This window comes from Nicotiana tabacum, chromosome 19 (assembly GCF_000715075.1).
Source record: "Nicotiana tabacum cultivar K326 chromosome 19, ASM71507v2, whole genome shotgun sequence".
NCBI lineage: Eukaryota > Viridiplantae > Streptophyta > Magnoliopsida > Solanales > Solanaceae > Nicotiana > Nicotiana tabacum.
Window position 1 is genome coordinate 102,580,106 of NC_134098.1, and position 18,725 is coordinate 102,598,830.

The 18,725-nt window shown below is 33.0% G+C and overlaps 2 protein-coding genes across 2 annotated transcripts; both read right to left on the reverse strand.

The window, feature by feature from the left end:
- Positions 1 to 707: 707 nt before the first annotated feature.
- LOC107801147 (uncharacterized) lies at positions 708 to 3,471 on the reverse strand. The gene is made up of 6 exons (XM_016624433.2): positions 3,066 to 3,471; positions 2,301 to 2,800; positions 1,998 to 2,190; positions 1,636 to 1,700; positions 1,295 to 1,505; positions 708 to 1,201 (listed from the first exon to the last, which is right to left on the reverse strand). The coding sequence occupies exons 1-6, from the start codon at positions 3,192 to 3,194 to the stop codon at positions 857 to 859; spliced, it is 1,443 nt and encodes a 480-aa protein (XP_016479919.2). The 5' UTR covers positions 3,195 to 3,471; the 3' UTR covers positions 708 to 856.
- Positions 3,472 to 11,152: 7,681 nt separating this feature from the next.
- LOC107802200 (uncharacterized) lies at positions 11,153 to 15,806 on the reverse strand. The gene is made up of 6 exons (XM_075238314.1): positions 15,586 to 15,806; positions 14,011 to 14,552; positions 12,597 to 12,789; positions 12,292 to 12,356; positions 11,973 to 12,183; positions 11,153 to 11,809 (listed from the first exon to the last, which is right to left on the reverse strand). The coding sequence occupies exons 1-6, from the start codon at positions 15,772 to 15,774 to the stop codon at positions 11,456 to 11,458; spliced, it is 1,554 nt and encodes a 517-aa protein (XP_075094415.1). The 5' UTR covers positions 15,775 to 15,806; the 3' UTR covers positions 11,153 to 11,455.
- Between the last annotated feature and the right edge of the window lie 2,919 nt (positions 15,807 to 18,725).

Consider the following 18,725-nt stretch of genomic DNA (forward strand, 5'->3'; position numbering starts at 1 on the left):
GTTCATTTGATCGTCGTTTTTGCATGCTGTCAAATATTTAAGTCTAAAAAATGTAATCCAGAAAAGAATTTCCATTAGATTATTAAGCTAATGACCCCCTTTTTTTCACCTTGATCCTGTTTCGGAAGATATCAAGTATCCACGATTAGAAGATCAAAAGTCCTTTTACATTGTCAAGAAAATAGTGCCAAGTCCAGGACTTGACTAAACCAAGTTCAGGTTATTTAGGTTTGATCCTAATCATAAGAAAGTTTCTTTCTTGATTAAGTAAAGAATTTGGAAACCAGGGAGGAGAGTATTAGTTTCTTTTAAAAATTCCACTCCAACATATTTTATCTGCTGTGTATTGCAGAAGGAGATACAGTATTTATATACAGATCGAAAAGCAAACCTATGATTGTTATATCAAAATCAAATAAACAGAAGGTTGATTTGATGAACTTACTGGAACTTTTCTCAACTCCACTTAATCCTTAAAACTCGGATTAAGAGAAATAATTTTATAAATTTATCAAATATACTGAGGAATGTTTCTTTTGCAATTTTCTCTCGGACTAGGGAATACTTCATAGAAGGATCAATATAGTTCCAGATGCTTCACTATAGAAATTTAATCCAATGTTTAGTAATCCTTCAACTAAATGAAAGTTGATTGCACAATATCTATGGAAGTGGAACAAATGAGCATTTTTCTATATAGATTGACATGATAAAGAACAATAATTTTCTGCCAGATATATCTCATGGAAACTGATATACAGTGATTCAAAAGTGTCTTCTTTTCTCACTTGTGAATTTAGGCAAAATTGAAAGAAAGATAGGTTAAGCAAATACTACGTCCCTGATGTGGAAAGTTTCAAACACTTTGAGTTTCTTCCCACTGTTCAACTTGCTTTGTGAGATTCTCTTTTCTCTCGAGAAAATCTTGGAGATCTGCAGGGCTCCAGGGAGGGGGCATGCTACATGGTTTTGAAGATGAAGCATAATTAACCCTGGAATGTACCCTAGACTTCTTTCTTATTCCTTTCGTCGAGCAAATCAATGTGTCTGAGCATACTTCAACTGCTTCTCTAGGCACAGTGGGTCGATACTGCAAAAGCTTGGCATATTCGGACAAGAGATGAAACATGTAGTCGTAAATGTACTTCATTTGTAGCTCCTCATGTACAAATTTGCTCCCTGATTTTCCAATTTCTTGTGCCTGTTGAGGGTCATTGGTGCTCAAACATTAAATTTATAAAACGATTAAGGTAGCAGAAGATTAATTAGTATTGTCATATACATAGAATGTTACCTTTTCTGCATTCTTATTGCCCCAGTCTACTGCAAACTTGATGGATTTGCATTTGTCATTCTCATTTATTGGCCAGTAATGGATTGTTGGCAGCAAACTCCTTGTGAAGAAATCATAATAGTGGGGATTTATGAGAAGAGCCACAGAATCACAGGCTAGAATGTACTTTTGACTCACTGACCATGCAAGCCCTTCAACATAAATCTTGTATCTGTCTCATCATAATTCCAAGAAAAAATTGGTCAAACAAAAATGATTAAAGAACAATTAAGAGGTTAGAAGATACGAAAGATTCAGAGAAAAAGGTCTAGTTTGAAGGTATTCTGAGATTGACTGCATACCTATGAGTGCACTGTGTAGCTAAATCTGAAGTTTTATAGCCTTGTCTTCGTTCACGAGCCCATTGCTGAAAAGGGCTAATATCAGCATATCAAAAATTGCAAATTATGAAATGGTGTTTAAATTTTCAGCATTGTGAACCTAAAGTTTGCGAAGTAAGACTTGTCTCCATGGAAACAACTTCTTGCTGAAATGCAAGGTAAGACTGCGTACAATAGCCTCAATGTAGTCTGGCCCTTCCCTGGACCCCGCACTTAGCACATCTTTGTGCACGGGGCAACCCTTTTATTGTGAACCTAGTGTTTGCATCTATTAAGGGATCCCACAGCACCTAAGTGTGAAGAAACTGAAGGTTGAGACTTACCATGTCATAAATTCGCGCGTTCCAGTCCTGATTCTTAGAGGCATTGCACTTCAAAAGGTCACGTCTTGATTGGCTTAATAATACATTCCCTTTCCAATAAGCATAAGGCTCCCTTTCTGTCCACTTAATCATCTCATTGCTTTGCTGCAAATCTTTTTTCAAGATATCCCAATGCTTTATGTTGACTTCTGGCCTGCAGTAGTACCAAAATAAAGAACCATTTCTAATACAACCACCCAAAATGCTACTAGTAAATATTTCAACTTAACATTGGCTTGAACTTGAAAAGATAAGAATGTTTACCAACCCCAAAAGGACCAATCAGGGAAAACAATGTCAAAACTCGAGTCATTTCCACAGTAATGAAACAATGGTGGTGGAATTGAATCCTTTGATTTTCCATAATCACTTTTTTGTGTCACTGGTTGATCGCCACATTCGAAAACAAAATCTAAATCCGGTAGCATGCCAGGATAAAAACTAAGAAGTTGCAATACCCCCCACAATGTGACCATGTCCCTTTTTTGGAAAGTTGGTTTATACTTCTCAAAATACACTCTTCCATTTACTATGACTATTCTAAAATGGGCTACTTCTCGAGCTCTTTCTACCATTTTTCGCGTTATCCCTGTGTCCTTCCATGGCCTTAAATCTTCATGAATCCATCGAAAGTATTCAGGGCATGATTCGGATGATGAACTGAATTTAGGTTTGTTTGGTGAAGTTCGTGGACACTTTATTGAGCAAGAAACTTCAGGGAAAAGATCAACTTTATTCTTCTGCAAGGAATCTGTATGGAGAGACTAAAAAAGGAAAATGTCGCTATACATGAGAAAAAGATTAATATCGCATATCATCACTGAATTTTATCATGTAATTAAGTCAGAAAACTATTTTTTGTATAAATTGTTTAGAAAGTACAAATGATTGGAATGTAAATTCCAGTGTCAGATTATGACAATAACAACAACTAGGCTTCAGTCCCAAACAAAGTTGGGGTCGGATTATGACACTTGAGCAAACATTTTAGAAAAGTTGTTAAGAGAGACAGAGCAAGCATGTACTTACAATGTCGTTCCATTCAATTGTTAGTGCTACAATAGTAATAGATATAAGAATAAGAAAGAATCCAATAGTGCTTTTAATCCAAGAAGTCCTGCGCTGCCTTTCAATCATTCCAAACGCTGAAATCCGCATGGAAATTTACAGCACTTTAGCTATGTTTCTTCAATTCCCTGCTAGAATACCAAACTATATTTAAGCCATAATCTCATCTTTAATTACTAAAGAAAATAACAACTAAGTAGTGCTTTTCACTAGTGAAAGAGATTGAAAGCTGAGATTTGTTGCTTTTCCTGATAAAATTGGTTCAAGAAGAAATTAATGGTTGGTTGAGATTTATTAAACTTGTAACCTCTAGCGTGTAAAACTTCATGAATGGTTGCGAAGTTTTGGCATTTGAAGCCATGTGCTGAAACTTGATTTCTTTAAATTTAAGTGTATTGTTTGCTCCATAAGAAGAGCAAAATTTGGTGGACAATAAGTGGCTCCAGAATATTTATGATTAGTAAAAAAGTAAGGATTTACTTAATTGTGGATATTTTGGAATTCATAGAAATAGGGAATTTCTTTAGCAAAGTCTTTTTTTACCCCTTAATGCGAGTAAATATTCATACTTAATTTTTTATAATTTAAAGGTTGTGTTCCATAACTTTAGACTGATTTAAATATATTTGAAATATATTTCCAAAGCTCTCCAATGGATCGGTCGTAATCTCCTGTGTAAACTTCGTATAAAATTATATGAATTAAAATCTAAGATGAAATGATTATTTTAAGTAACCAAACTCCTATGTAACTTTTAACGCACCTCCTAAAATTGAAAGGAAAAAGATATCCCTTTTAATTTGTATCTCAATAAGGTTTTTTCTTAAATTAGTTCAGTAGTTTCCCAACTTTCAAGGTCCACATTTTAACCAACAAAATGTAAAAGTTAGTAATAGGAAAAGATAATAGTAAGAAAGAAAAGAGAGAATCATGTAAAGATAGTCTAAGAAAACACCCACACACATAGAGCTTATTGTTTGAGTTTGTAAAAGCTACTAAACTCTATTTGGAAGTCCATATATTATGCATTAAGGTGAGAGGTTGAAGAAGGTCTAAATAAACAAGAAAAGGCTCATTTTGTGGGGGGGGGGGGGTATTTTTAAGTTTTGTGGCGGTTTTTGACCCCAACAAAATGAATTGTAGCGGTTTCAAAAAACGTCACAATTACCTTCGTCACGAGCATTTCTGTGGCAATTTTGTAAAACCTCCACAATGACCGCCACAATATAAATTTTTAATTTGTGACAATTTTTAAAGGCAATTAGCGACGGTTTATAACACCCAAAATATGATCTCAATAGTTTTTAAAAAATAATGTGAGAGGGTTATAAACCCCCACAATTTGATCTCAATCTTTTAAAAAAATAATCAGTGGCAGCTTATAACTGCCACAATAGTGAAAAATTTTAAATTAAGGATTCAATAAATAAACTCAATAAGTCATACAACATAAATCCATTCCATTAAGAATATCTATAGTAACAAAAATCAACACATTCAAATTCATATCACACTAAAGTTATAAAAACACATTTGATAATTTAAACATTATACATTCTACAGCTGTCCATAATAAGTAAATATGCAGATGTGCTAAATATTTGCTTGGTGATTTGTATTGTTGTCACCTAATCATATTCTCACATCCACCGAATGAAGCAGGCTCACTCTACATATCACATGCTGAAACAGAGAATTTTGATCAAAAACTTTTAAAGGAATAAAATTTTGCCAACAAGCTAAAAGGAAGATCTTGGTATATAAATAAACGAAAGGTCTGATTCTTCTTACAAGTAAATCTGTTACTTGATCTAACAATAGCATTGAACTGAAGTTGTTAGATACTCACATGAATAAGAGCTAAAGTACAAAGTTATTTCCTTGGATATCATCACAACACTTACATCCACAAATTATTTTACTTGATAGCATAAATTCTTGCCATATATTCACGAAAATCATAATGTAACTAATAAAATATAAATTAACCACTATAGGCTTTCTAACATTAGAATCAAACAAATAAATTATAAGCTGTAATCTATCCCAATGATTAACAAACTTGCATCGAAACTGAAGGCTAATAACACTAGAAAATTGAAGTAGAAGAAATGAACTGAATAAAATAGGAGTGGTCTGATAGGAGTAGTTAGTTAAACAAACCAAGCATGTTAAAATCTGTTGGATCCAACTTCAAACAAAAGAAGCAACAAATTAAAACGCGCAAAACTTTTTCTAAGGCATGAATTCCACTAGTATCTGTATTATCCGCAAAAACTACAAGAGAATATATACCAAATGACTCTTAGTTACTTAATGTGACCTGGAAAAAAAATGTGAAAAGATTTAGGAGATAAGTTAACAAGCATAACTTACCACTCAATGCCATCATAACAGCATATCAATCTGTTAAACCAAAATATGCATAGATTAGCATTCAATCAAGTTGGCTTCATCAAAGTTTGTCCATAGAATTACTCCACAGTAAGAGATCCTCTTATGGGGAACACATACGAATACAAGATATAAAAAATAAGGTGAATCAAATGTGAATACTATTTCTGAACATACCTTTAAATCCAATATGAATGTCATCTCTAAACATACCTATAGACGAAATAAATAAGCACTACTTAAAGATGCAATATTGTTACCTTTAGATAAAACACCATAATAAATAAAAAGTTTATTCGGATTTGTATGTATTTGTTGCTAAATAAGTAGCAGTATTTGCCTCGACTACATCATCAATTAGATGGTCTGTAGCTAGTTATATCCTAACTCTTAGTATAGCTCATTCTCATAACTTTCATCTTTCACAACTTCTTCTGTATCATACAAATTTCTTGGCTTTAGGTTTACAAAAAGCACTCTATCCTTAATTGAAAACATCATCTACGTAGTACACCATATTTATACTTGAGATACTTCGATGTAAGGCTCATGTTCTTCACCCTCAATCTCGAGTTATTATATAGAAAGTTGGAGTTCATTTTCTTTTTCCAAATAAATAAAACATCAGTAGCATATAAATAATTTACCTGCCTAATGAACTTTGTCTGCTAGAAATATTCAAATTTGAAGGCATATATAAAATAAGTTCAAAAACTTATGCGAGCCGTAGATAAGCTAGTTTTTATAATAAAATGAGTCAACTTACCTGATAGCGGGTTTGAAATTACACCATATCTAGTACTCTTAGAAACGTGCACATCTGCAATAATGATATGATGCAACACATATTACTAGAGGAAGTTTTCATCTGCAGTGATTCATTTTTTAAGGAAAGTGAAAAACTAAACTACTAAAGTATGAGCTAGAGAAGAATAAATTTATCACCATAGCAAGTAAAAGAGATGCATTCATTGAAGACCATGTACTGTCTTGATATTCCTCAATGTAGAAGTGAGAAAAACATTAGCAAGTTCCCTGACTGAATAATCTGCAGAATAAAATGCATTTATGCTCTCCCAATTCCCATATTATATTAATTTGTGGGTCAATCAATTTCAACATCACACAACAGAACTAAATTCTAATTGAAATCTGGAAAAAACTTAACGTTAAATAAAGGAGCTTTTTACTATAACACTGAGTAATCTTAGCCAGAAGCAAAACATCTAATGGTCTTACTTCGAATGTCAACACTCTTTAAAAAAGAGAATAAATTTCAAGCTAGATTGTCCATAAGGGTTTCATTACTGGTTCAAGCAATAACTACAACTGAAAAACCCAAATTCTACTGCTACTGAGATAATAAAAAAAAATTAAGAGGAAAAAAAAAAGAAAAAAAATTACCTTTAGATGAGCAGTGACATTCTGAAGTTGATTCGCCCAAATGGATACTTCACTTCAGAAATTCCCAAGACACAATGCAATACCAATAAATCGTATTCCTAACCTGAAAATACCTTAATAAAAAATTACTTAAATTGAAATAATGGAGCAACACAAAAGACATAATCCGTGATTCAAAAATCAGAGCAGGAGCCATAAATTGATATGAAGAATAATACTTACAAAATGTAACTAATATGGATAGAAAATTGAGATAAAGCGCATATGAAGGGAAGCAATGCACTAGAGAAGAAGCAGTTCAGCCGAGGTGTTGAAAAAGGAAAAACCTAGGGCTAGAGGCATAATGGAATTAAAAGAGGGAAAGATTCGGGAAATATTTTGGAAAAGGAGGGAGAACTTACCGCGTTTACTTTTCGAGCAAAAACAAAAAGGGAAATTAAGGCAACAAATAAGTTTTTGAGAAAATTAAGTATTTTTCCAACAATAAAAATAATATTTTTGAACATAATAAAATTGCTAAAATCCCTAGATAAAATAAATGTAACAACTAGTTACGGATGTATTAATATCGTACTAATTATTTAAAATTTTAATTAATGAAATATGAATATCTTTTTAGATGTTAAATCTAAATATATTTTTTATCTTTTAAATATAAAAAAATTGAAAAAACTATTTTTGGGTAATTTTGTTTATAACAACCAAATAAGATCTAAATTTTAAATTGTTAATATAGGTGTATAACAATTAATCGTTAATATAGGCCAAAAAATATGGACATATGAGGCTGTTATAAAGAGGTTTAACAATATTTTTTTTCATTCTACTATTTAGCTACTGGTATCATATTCTTAAAATTTGTGAAAAAATTTCATCCACAATAAAATCAATATCTTAATATTGAGAAGTGATAAATAAAGAGAGGAAAAAATACCTTTGAGTTTTTAGAAGTTGAAAATTAAACTAAGATTAAATAGTATTCCTAAATTGTCTATGATATTAGTTAGTTTATTTAAATTTGTCTAATTAGGATTCACGGTCGGAATCATGTAGGAATAGATTTTCTAAATTCCAGTCAAATTTGATTTGTAGTATTATAAATAGGGGTATAGCTACACAATTTCTAAGGTGGAGAGGTATCATCGATATAGAGAGATTCAAAAGTTTATAAATAAATAAAAAGGCCTCCTACCATGTTTTCTCTTTAGTTTGATAAATTTCTTCCATATAGCCGTTGTTGAATTTTTTGCATGTGCTTAAACAAAGAATATGAACGGCTATTTGTGTAAAAAGGGGTGTAGCTACATATTTTCTAAGGTGGAGATGTAGCTTATGTAATGACCTAACCAGTCATTTTAACCTTTAGAACCCCATTTCCTAAAATAAAACTCCTCGTATATGTTTTTATTGATTTATGACTTGCGGGGATGGTTGGTTTGGGATTTGAAAGTGTTCGGGTTGAAATCGGAATACTTGGTTCTTTAAGTTGGCCTTAAAAGGCCAAGTTTGACTTCGGTCAATATTTTGAGAAAACGACCCTGGAATCGATATTTAACGGTTCAAATAGGTTCGTATGATGATTTCGAACTTGGGCGTATGTTCGGATCGGGTTTTGGATAACCCATGAGCGTTTTTGCGCTTAATAGTAAAAATTAATTATTTGAAGGTTTAAAGTTCTTTAAATTTGGTTTGGAGTAGGTTTTTGAGTAATTGAAATCCGTTTGAAATTTTAAGTTTGGGAATAGTTCCGTATAGTGATTTAAGACTTGCATGCAAATTTTGGTGACATTCCGAGTAGTCTAAGTATGATTCGGTGCATTCGGAGAATTTGAAAAACTTGAAGTTCAAAGTTTGATCCCATTTGGTTTTGGGGTGTGATTCTTGGATTTGTTATTGTTTTACTCGTTTTGAGAGTTCTAGTAGGTCCGTATTATGATTACAGACTTGTTGGTGCCTTTGGACGGGGTCCCGAGGGGCTCGAGTGTGTTTCGGACCGCCCGGAGCTAAATTTGAGAAACCAAATTTTCCAGTTCTAGTTTCCTTTTTCACGTTCGCGAGAGAGGTCTCGCGTTCGCGAAGGGAAAACTGGAGCAGGCAAGATTTTCTCTCTGCGTTTGCGAATAATGGATCGCGTTCGCGGGCCCCACGGATGATTTTTGAGTTAATTTTCGGATTTCATTGAAAAATGTAGTATTTTCTTATGAAATTGATTCTTATAATTTTTAGTGATTGTATCGAATTTATTTTGCCTAGATTCGAGCCAGACAGAGTTGGATGATCGTGGAAAGGGCCTTCTAGTGGATTAAATTGGAGCAAATTGAAGTAAGTCTCTTGTCTAATCTTGTGAGAGGAAAATTACCCCATATATGATTAAAATTAATAAATGTTGCTAATTGTGGGGGCTACGTACGTACAAGGTGACGAGAGTCCGTGCGTAGCTACTATAAATGTTAAAGTCTGGGTAGTTTAGGACTCAAAGCATGAATTACTTGTGTAAATTATATTCTTTACTTAATTAAATTATTTGACATATATATATATATATATATATATATATATATATATATATATATATATATATATACACACACACACACACACACACACACACACACACACACACACACACACACACACACATATATATATATATGTTTAATTTTATGTTTAAAGTAATTAATTGTTAAAAGAAATTATTCACCCTCTCGAATTGATCTTATAATAAATATACTTTCCTTTTGGAGGTACATAAGAAAATGTCCTCCTTTCTTGTAGAGCGCGCCGAACGCCTCGGCAAGATAGATGCATCTATGAATCGTGTCGCACGTCCCTCGGCAGTGTACATGACACTCTGGATCAAGCTGTACGACCTCGCCAGAAATCGTGCTTAATAATAATAATAATAAATACACGATTTCACGATATTTTTAATTTGCAGCTTGTGGATTTAATAAATGGTTTGGAAGTTGTTGAAATTGGAAGAATTTAATTATTCCTGCTGATTTAGTAAAATTATTGTTAATTCTGTGAATCATGATGAATTAAATAATTTTTATTTTATTCTATTTATTATTGTTGACCCTTAGTGAGTGTCAAAGTCGACCATCTCGTCTCAACTACTTCGAGATTAGGCTTAATACTTACTGGGTACACGTTGTTTACGTACTCATACTACACTTGCTGCACTTTTTGTGCAGGATCAGAGACATGTACTAGTGGAAGACCTATCATCGCACATCCTCGTTATCCAGAGGCGTAGTGGTGAGCTGCCTTTCTGAGCCGTCCTGCAGCTACTTGTGGCTCTCCTTGTATTTTCATTATGTCTATTTTTATTTCAGACAATATTTGAAGTTTTGTATAATCTACTAGATGATCATACACTTGTGACACCGGGTCTTGACACACACATTGGTAGAATTTGGTGTCTTATTATTTTTCTTGGATTTAAATTTATCGGTATCTTTTCATTTTCTTTAAGGCTGCTAATAACATAATAAAATTTCTTGGAAAAATTATTCTGGAAATAATCGATATATGTTTAATTTATTAGTTAGTTTGCCTAATTGTAGTGTTGGGCGCCATCACAATTTATAAGTGGAATTGGGTCGTGGTAGCTTCGATGTAGAGATATTCAAGAATTTATAAGTGAATAAAAATCCCTGTTCTCTATCTAGTTTGATAAATATTTTTCTATATAGCCTTTATTGAATTTTTTACTTATGACTAAATTATTTGTCGGGGTATTTCAATCCTTCATTAGCTAAAGATGAATATACAAAATAAAAAAATGTCTGAAGACAATAAAAGAAAAACTAATAACTAATATATGGAGATAATGGAAAACCTCTGTTTTTGTGTCTACTTTTTGTAGGGGTAGAATGTTGGGGAAAAGACAAAAAATGGCAAGGGTTAAAAATTGGCATAAATTGCATCAATTTGTAGAAATTTAACTAAAATGTGCAATTTGATTAGATTTTCAAAAGATGGTAGAAAAAATGACTAAATATTGCATGAGTTAGTGGCCTCCAATTTATATCGAATGGCAAAGATTTTGCAGACAATTAAATTTGCATTTCTGGAGGTATCATAAAACTTCCACAACAAAACTGTCGCAATACGAATAATTTTGTGAAAGTTAGAACAAACGCCATAAATTGAAAATATAGTGGAAGTCTTTTACAACCCCACAAATAAACCACCACAAAAAAAATTATTTTGTAGGAGTTGACGCAAACGCCACAAAACAAATATATAGTGAGAGTTTCTTATAACTCCCATAAATTAATCGCCACAATTTAGTAATTTTTTTGTAGTGTAACAATACATTAAGGTATTTTCTAATACAAGTGCTATCAATATACATTAGCAAAGGAAAGAAATTAAGTTGCAAAAATTAAAAAGGTCCTATTGCTTGTTTTAAATTTTGTTTATTACATCGGGGGAGGTGCGGGATCAAGGAGAAGGAGATGCTACGCCAGTAACGGGATCTGAACCCTCTACCTCAACTTCGGAAGACACGGAGTTCACCAAGTGAGATTACGCTCGACCTCGCCCTATTGCTTCTTGTTCCAGTATTCATCCTCCCAAGCCTCCACTTGTTGTGTGGCTTTTATCTTTTGTTCAACAAAAGATTTAATTTCTTGAGGTTCATAAGGTGGAGGAAGAGTGCATGGATTTGTGTAACTAGGAGTTTTTTCTAAGCCTTCTTCCATGAACTTTTTCCAAATACCTTCTGAAGTGCATGCCAATGATTCTGAACATATTTCAACTGCATCTGCTGTAACTTTTGGTTCAAACTTGAGCAGCTTTGCATATTCATTCAGCAAATGGAACATGTAATCAAACACATATTCCATCTTCATATCTTCCTGAATAAAATTACTTCCTGACTTCCCTATCGCCTCTGCCTGTCAAGATATTCAAAACAAAAATGCCTTCCCATGAATCATTAATAACTGAGTTTAAGTTTTATCAAATGACGGTGTAAAAAATACTACATACAAAAAGTGACATTAACCACCAGACTAAATCATATTTAATTTGTCGATGTAAATCCGCTAGTAATTGTACCTTGTCAGTGTTATTGTTACCCCATTGAACAGCAAACTTGAGGGACCGACATTTATCATTATCTCTAATGGGCCAATAATGTTGCTGAGGAATCATCCCTCTCGTGAAGAAATCATGGTAACGAGGTTTTATATACAATGTTGGAGAATCGCAGGCCAAAATGTATTTTTCACTCACTGACCATGCCCATCCTTCTACATATATTTTATATCTGCAGTCAACCCAACAAAATTTTCAACTTCCAATCTACACCAAAAAACAAATGTATTTTTTTTAATTTATTTTGGGGGGGGGGGGGGGGAGGAGGACTTGGCTATACCTATGGGTGCATTGATTTCCAAGATTTGATTCCTTGAACCCCTTTTTGGATTGATCATTCCAGTCCTGAGGATTTGTCATTAATAAACAATAAAGTATGTTACTATGGTCTAGGTATCAGTATCCAACTAATGAAAATATAGTTTCTTGGGGGAAAAAAAGGAAAACAATGTTATAGATGGTAATCAATTGTAATTAAACTGATTTTAGATAATACCTTTTAATTTTCATTTAAAAACAAAAAGAAAGAGGGATAATAAAAGGTTATCATAATTTAAATATGAAGAAAATAATGGTAGTACAAACCTGAACGTACAAGAGAGTATTAAAATTCTGTTTGTCAGTAATATTACACTTCATTAGATCTTTTCTGATAGGAGAAACATGGGGATTTCCCTTCCAATAAGCAAAGGGTAACCTATCCTTCCATTTGGTTATTTCGTTACCTTGTTTTATGTCCTTAGTCACACTTCTCCATGGCTTTATATTTGTCTCTGCCCTACAAAATTTAATAAGCAAAAATAATCATGTTTAAATTCTTCGTGTCCAATTTTTATTTAATAGCGTCGAAAGTGAATTTTTCTTGACAGGAATATACGCAAGTCAATATTTTCTTGTATGAATTTTATACTCCAAATATCTTTGTGCAAACAATTAGGTAGCCTTTCCTAGGTTAGGCCAAAAGAGAAATATTAATGTCACATTCATGATCAAAGTCATATAAATAATTGGAAGACTTCAACCAATATTTCAATCTTTATGTCAATGATGATACTATAATGTCTTGTTCCTCTAACAAGAACATAATCATTTTATGAAATCGGGGTATTGGGTTATGTAGAATTGGCCTTCCCATAAGGATCTGTATAATTGAGTTTGGTAAAAGAAATTGAAACTAGGATCAACCAGGTAGCATTCCTCAATATTGACAGAGCACCCCTTAGAATTAGGAGTAAATTGCAGCAGCTTGTGTTCTAGAGTTTTATACTTGTTTTTTTGTGATTTTTGATTTGGTCAGCTAGCAGAGTTAGCTAGGCTGCGGATATGTATTATTCTTGGTAATTAATAAAAGTTCATAGTTACCAAAAAAAAAAAAGAGGAGGAAATCTGCGGCTATTAAACAAAAGGCAAAACATAATCATTTCCACAAAAAAAAGAGAGACATTTTACACAATTTGAAGAGGTTACTGCGTAAAATCTTGAACAGCACATCGCATTTGAATATAAAAGAAAATTGAAGAGCAAATCCTTAAGATGTGAAAATTATCAGTTTGCAAAGGTTTATGAAATAATTGTATGTTGGTAACTAAAGTAGTTCGGAGAAAAATTAGGGCAAAATACAAAATCAACTAATTGTATTTGCTAACCAAAATATATATAAAATATGTATATTTTTGTATTATAATACACATATATACAAAAATATATATATAATTTTTTGGCTATTATTTTTGGGATCCATAAAAGTACTCCGTCACTTTAGCCAAAAAGAAAATAGTCCCAGAATATTTGTTATTTTAGAAAACAAAAAATGCATTAGTTGTTTTAATTTCTAACTCCACCCTTACTACTCGCAGTCAAGGCACCATATTCAGTAGTTACTCATTTAAGTAAGATCAAATAAACCTTACAATTAGTGAGATATTAAATAATTCATTTAATGGGTGTGTCAAAACTTTAAACGACAAAAAATAAAAAGGATCAGTAGCAAGGTAATTACCAGCCCCAAAATGACCAATCTGGGAAGACAATATCCAAACTATGCCAATCTGAACAGTAGCGGAACAACGGCGGAGGACCGGAATTAGGTTGCCGGTAGTCCTGTGATCGGATGACCGGCCGGTCATCGGTGTCAAACATGATCTCCAAATTAGGCAATTTTCCAGGATACCACCTTAGGAGCTGTATAATCCCATACATAGTGTACAAATGTCTAGTCTGAATAAATCTCTTTGTATTGTATTTCTCAACATAAATTTTTCCATCCAATATTATTAATCTGAAATGTGCATGTCTTTTGGCTTTCTCCACCATTTCCCTAGTGATTCCTGTCTCCTTCCAAGGCTTTAAATCTTCATAAATCCATCTAAAATACTCAGGGCATGTTGAGTTATTAGGGTTTAAGGGTTTATAAGATTTAAGATAGTTTCTGGGACATGTATTGGACTGATTCCATGCACCACAATCCAAAGGAAATTCAAGAATTTGGGGCTGGATTATTGGGCCTTCTACTTTTTGATAGGAATGACCAGTATATTTTGCCTGTATAAATTTAAAGAAATTATAATTAACCAAACTCAGTGGAAATTTTAAATCAGCTTTTATTTAAGGAGTAGTACTGATTAAGAAGAATCAAAAGACAGAAAATACTGTCATGCATTTATTTTCATAAATAAATACCATATAAATATCCCGTGCAAATAAGTTTTTACAGGTAATTACATCTGATTGAGCTAGGATGAGTTGCGATGTGGATGGATTTTATTTTTAGAAAATAATATTAATAATGAGGAGGGAAGAAATGAAGAAATTTTTTGTTACATTTGAACCTATACGGAGTAGCAACCAGTTCTCTTTGACAAAGCTTAATTTAAAAGATCCCTAATTTAAAACTTCAAATGAGAAGGGGGAAAATGGTACTAATGAAATTCATGAAATCGCGGTTCATTCCAACAAAAGATAATGCACCTTATATCTATTTTTATATTTTCTAACTACGTATGAAAAGTCAATTTTTTTCTTTGATGGTAATTTTCTCAAATGTATAATTTTCAAATATTGTAGTACTAATTTTTTTTAGTGTAATTTCTAGATACGGTGATTTTATCTTTAACCATCATTTAAAAGAAATAAAATAAAGAAATATGAATTGAGCGATAGTTCCCCGGGATAAAGTAGTAATTAATAAGGATGCAGACCTAGCATATCTAACTTTAGTAATATTTGATTTATTTGTATACACTGTTATCTTCCCTTATTGTAAGATATTCCATGCATATCACATCCTTACCCAAGTATAATTGTACTTGTATAAATATCATACTTTGTATTAATAATAAATAAACATAGTCTTTCAATATCAAATTCATCTACTAAATAGAGGTGCAGAGATTTTTAAAAAAAAATACAAGCATAGTTGACTGAACTATTTGATTACATGTCTTTTAACGCCATTTATGTTTATGCATTAAAATAACAATAAGGCAAAAGTACAAACAAGAGCATATACACAGTGAAATAGTCGAGATAAATATATATATGTATATATATAGTGGGAGATGTCATATTGACTTACAAGATCAAACCATCCAGCCAAGGACGAGATAGAAACTGCAAGTAGAAAGAAGAAAAGCAGCAATGAAGTTGTTAAGGTTGCTGTAGCTTTCTTCTTGAGATATCTCCATTTTGCTCCCACATCTGAATTTGTTTGGAAAGCTGGCCTTAGCCAGAAATCATTCATCAATTTCTCATTCCTCTCTTTCATGGCTTCAACTATATATATATATATATATATATATATATATATATATATATTTGCTATAAACACCTAATGGTGTTGTGGTTAGAGGGAAAGAGCTATTTTTTTTCACAAAGGACTGTGTATTAATACAAGTAACTTACCAAATTGATGGTTTTAAGGAGGAAAGTCTGGAATCAAGAAAAATAATTAATGAAAACAAAGTAATAAGTAATAGTCTTGGTTGTCACATGTGTTACGGGGTTTCTGAGTTGAAACTGATCATCGAAAAGCCTTGTGGAGCTACTATATATCTTCGTATTCAAGTGTTGAACAATACACTAAATAACACACATTTAATTAAGACCCGGAATTTTCTGCTTTCTTTACCGTTTAATGTAAGTTAGTCTTCAATTTAAAAAGAAAATTCCATGCCAAACTTCAAAGAAAATAAGTGTTAGCTAGCTAGGGGTGCTAATAGGACAGATATTGATTGACAAGTATATGCCCAAGTCTGACTCAGTCCAAGTCTTGGCTATGCACCTTATTCTCAAGGAAAAGTATGTAACTTTTGTTCAAACTTAATTTATAGCGATGGTGTCTGATCCAGTGTGTGCATTTAAATTATTTCTTATTACCATTCAACATAAGTAGTGGTGAAGTAGCCCATCAAAACTTAGGCAAATAAAAAATACAATTAATCTATATTATTTTTTGTCGACAAGAGTGGGTTGCTCTAGTGATGAGCACCCTCCACTTTCAACCAAGAGATTGTGAGTTCGAGTCATCGCAAGAGCAAAGTGGTGGGGAGTTCTTGGAGGGAGGGAGCCGAGAGTTTATCGGAAACAGCCTCTCTACCCAGGGTAGGGGTAAGGTCTGCGTACACACTCTACCCTTCCCAGACCCCACTAGTGAGATTATACTGGATTGTTGTTATTGTATTTTTTGTCACGAATTAGCATCCCATAATTTTTACCCACTTCTCGTATTTATTAGCCCTTACCTTCCCTGATTATGGGGCCTAAAGGACCGATAACAACAGTAAGTACTAATTAATTAATGTTGACAAATTTAGATGCTCTAGTTCTCATATTAGAACCATACATTTGTTGAGGTTTCAATTTTTAAGATGAAATAGTCTTAAAATGAGGGTGAATGGGAAATGGAGGGAAAATGAAATTTTTGAGTAAAATTTTAAGTTTCCCTCTCTTGACAATGAGACATTGTCCCATATTGGAAGAGGAAGAGATTTTTGGTGGGTATATATATAATTGCTCTTCTTGTAGCTCTTAAAGAATTAAGAAGAAATCAAGCCTCGCGCCGTCGTCGTCGTCGCTCGGCTCGGCTTCGGCTTCGGTCAAATGATTGATTAATTTTTTGGACCAAATTTATTTATTAATAGTAAATATTAACGTTAGATTATCCGCATTTGTAACGGATATTTTCCAATCCGTGTATTGACCATTTGGCAGCCGCCTAATGCTTTTCCCACCATGAATGTGCTTGCTCCACAAACATGAATGTGCTTATTCCACAAACAAGCTAATGCTTGCTCCACCATGGAGGGTGGACGTTTGGTCTTCTTCAACACTGGCTGCTATATATATGTGCAGCAGATGTTGAAGAAAGACACTCAACACACAACACACAATACACAAGACCAACAAACTGAAAATCGCTCAACAGATTTGGCTATACATTGCACTCCTTCCTCTCAGCATTTCCATACGATTTTCTGAGTTTCTACTCCTTCGTTCTGCATTGTTTTAACTTCAAACAAAGCAACTGTAAGTGTGATTTGCTACCGAACTTTGTGTTCGCTGAAACACTGGGGTTTGAAGTACCGCTACACCAGTGTGTGATTCGTTCTATCCTGAGAGGAAATAATCCATTACCTTGGGTACTAGGAGGGGAATAAATTTCTTAAGGAAACACTGTGAATTCAGTGGGTTCGAATTAATTACTGTTTCATTACATTAACTTATATTTTGCAGAATTATTATTTACAAATACAACAATATTGGCGGGAATAACAACATTTAATTAGAAGTCCGAGAACCATCAAACACGTACGATAAGGTTATTAATTAAACAAGGTTCACCATACTGAAATTGTTTTCTTTTCCCCTTTTGTGGGATGGGGGTGGGGTCTGTACTCGGGGACCAATTTTCTAGCATTTGTTAGAAAAACGGACCTTATTCTACTTACCTAGAGTCAACATCTAACTTAGACAGAGTGATCTAAATTAGATTGCAGCTTAACCATGTCATTTATAAACAAGCTGCCACAAATAATTAATCATAGTAACCTCAAGACAGAGATAAAGTCAGAAATTGAAATTTATCGTATTCAGAATTCTGGTTATTTTAAGTTATTGGGTTCCAAATTAATAATTCATGCATATTCAATAGATCTTTAAGACAAATATTAGCTTTATATAGCTAGCTCCCCCACGCTCAAAGGAGGGTGGAGGGGTGAATATTGTATATCCTAGCTCTTTTAAAAGCTATGTAATTATTTGATGACCATGAATATCTTGTGGGATTAACGTTATGTATAACTCATGTTTGTAGTGAAGGTGAGTATAACATGACTTCATCAAACTATAAATTTAATAAAAATGCAGAATATACTCCCTTTCAGAAGAAGCGAAATAATTGTGAACCAAAGGTAAGTTTCATGCGCAGTAGAATGTTGTTAACGCTTTGTGGTAGTATCTTTTATTGCAAATAGAGATGGAGGACTTGGTCAATTTACGGAGAAGTTTAGATTTAGGAGGATCTATCTGAACTTAAGTAACTTTTAGTGAGAACTAAGCAATTCAATATAATTAGCGTGGAACTAAACTACAAAACATGTGTGATTAAGCACCAAATTGAGATAAAGCTAGAATCTAAGTTTGACAAAGCACTGTGCTAAGTTTTAGTCGTTAAGCAACATCACAATAATAACATCCTTTCACATGTATAATTAATGC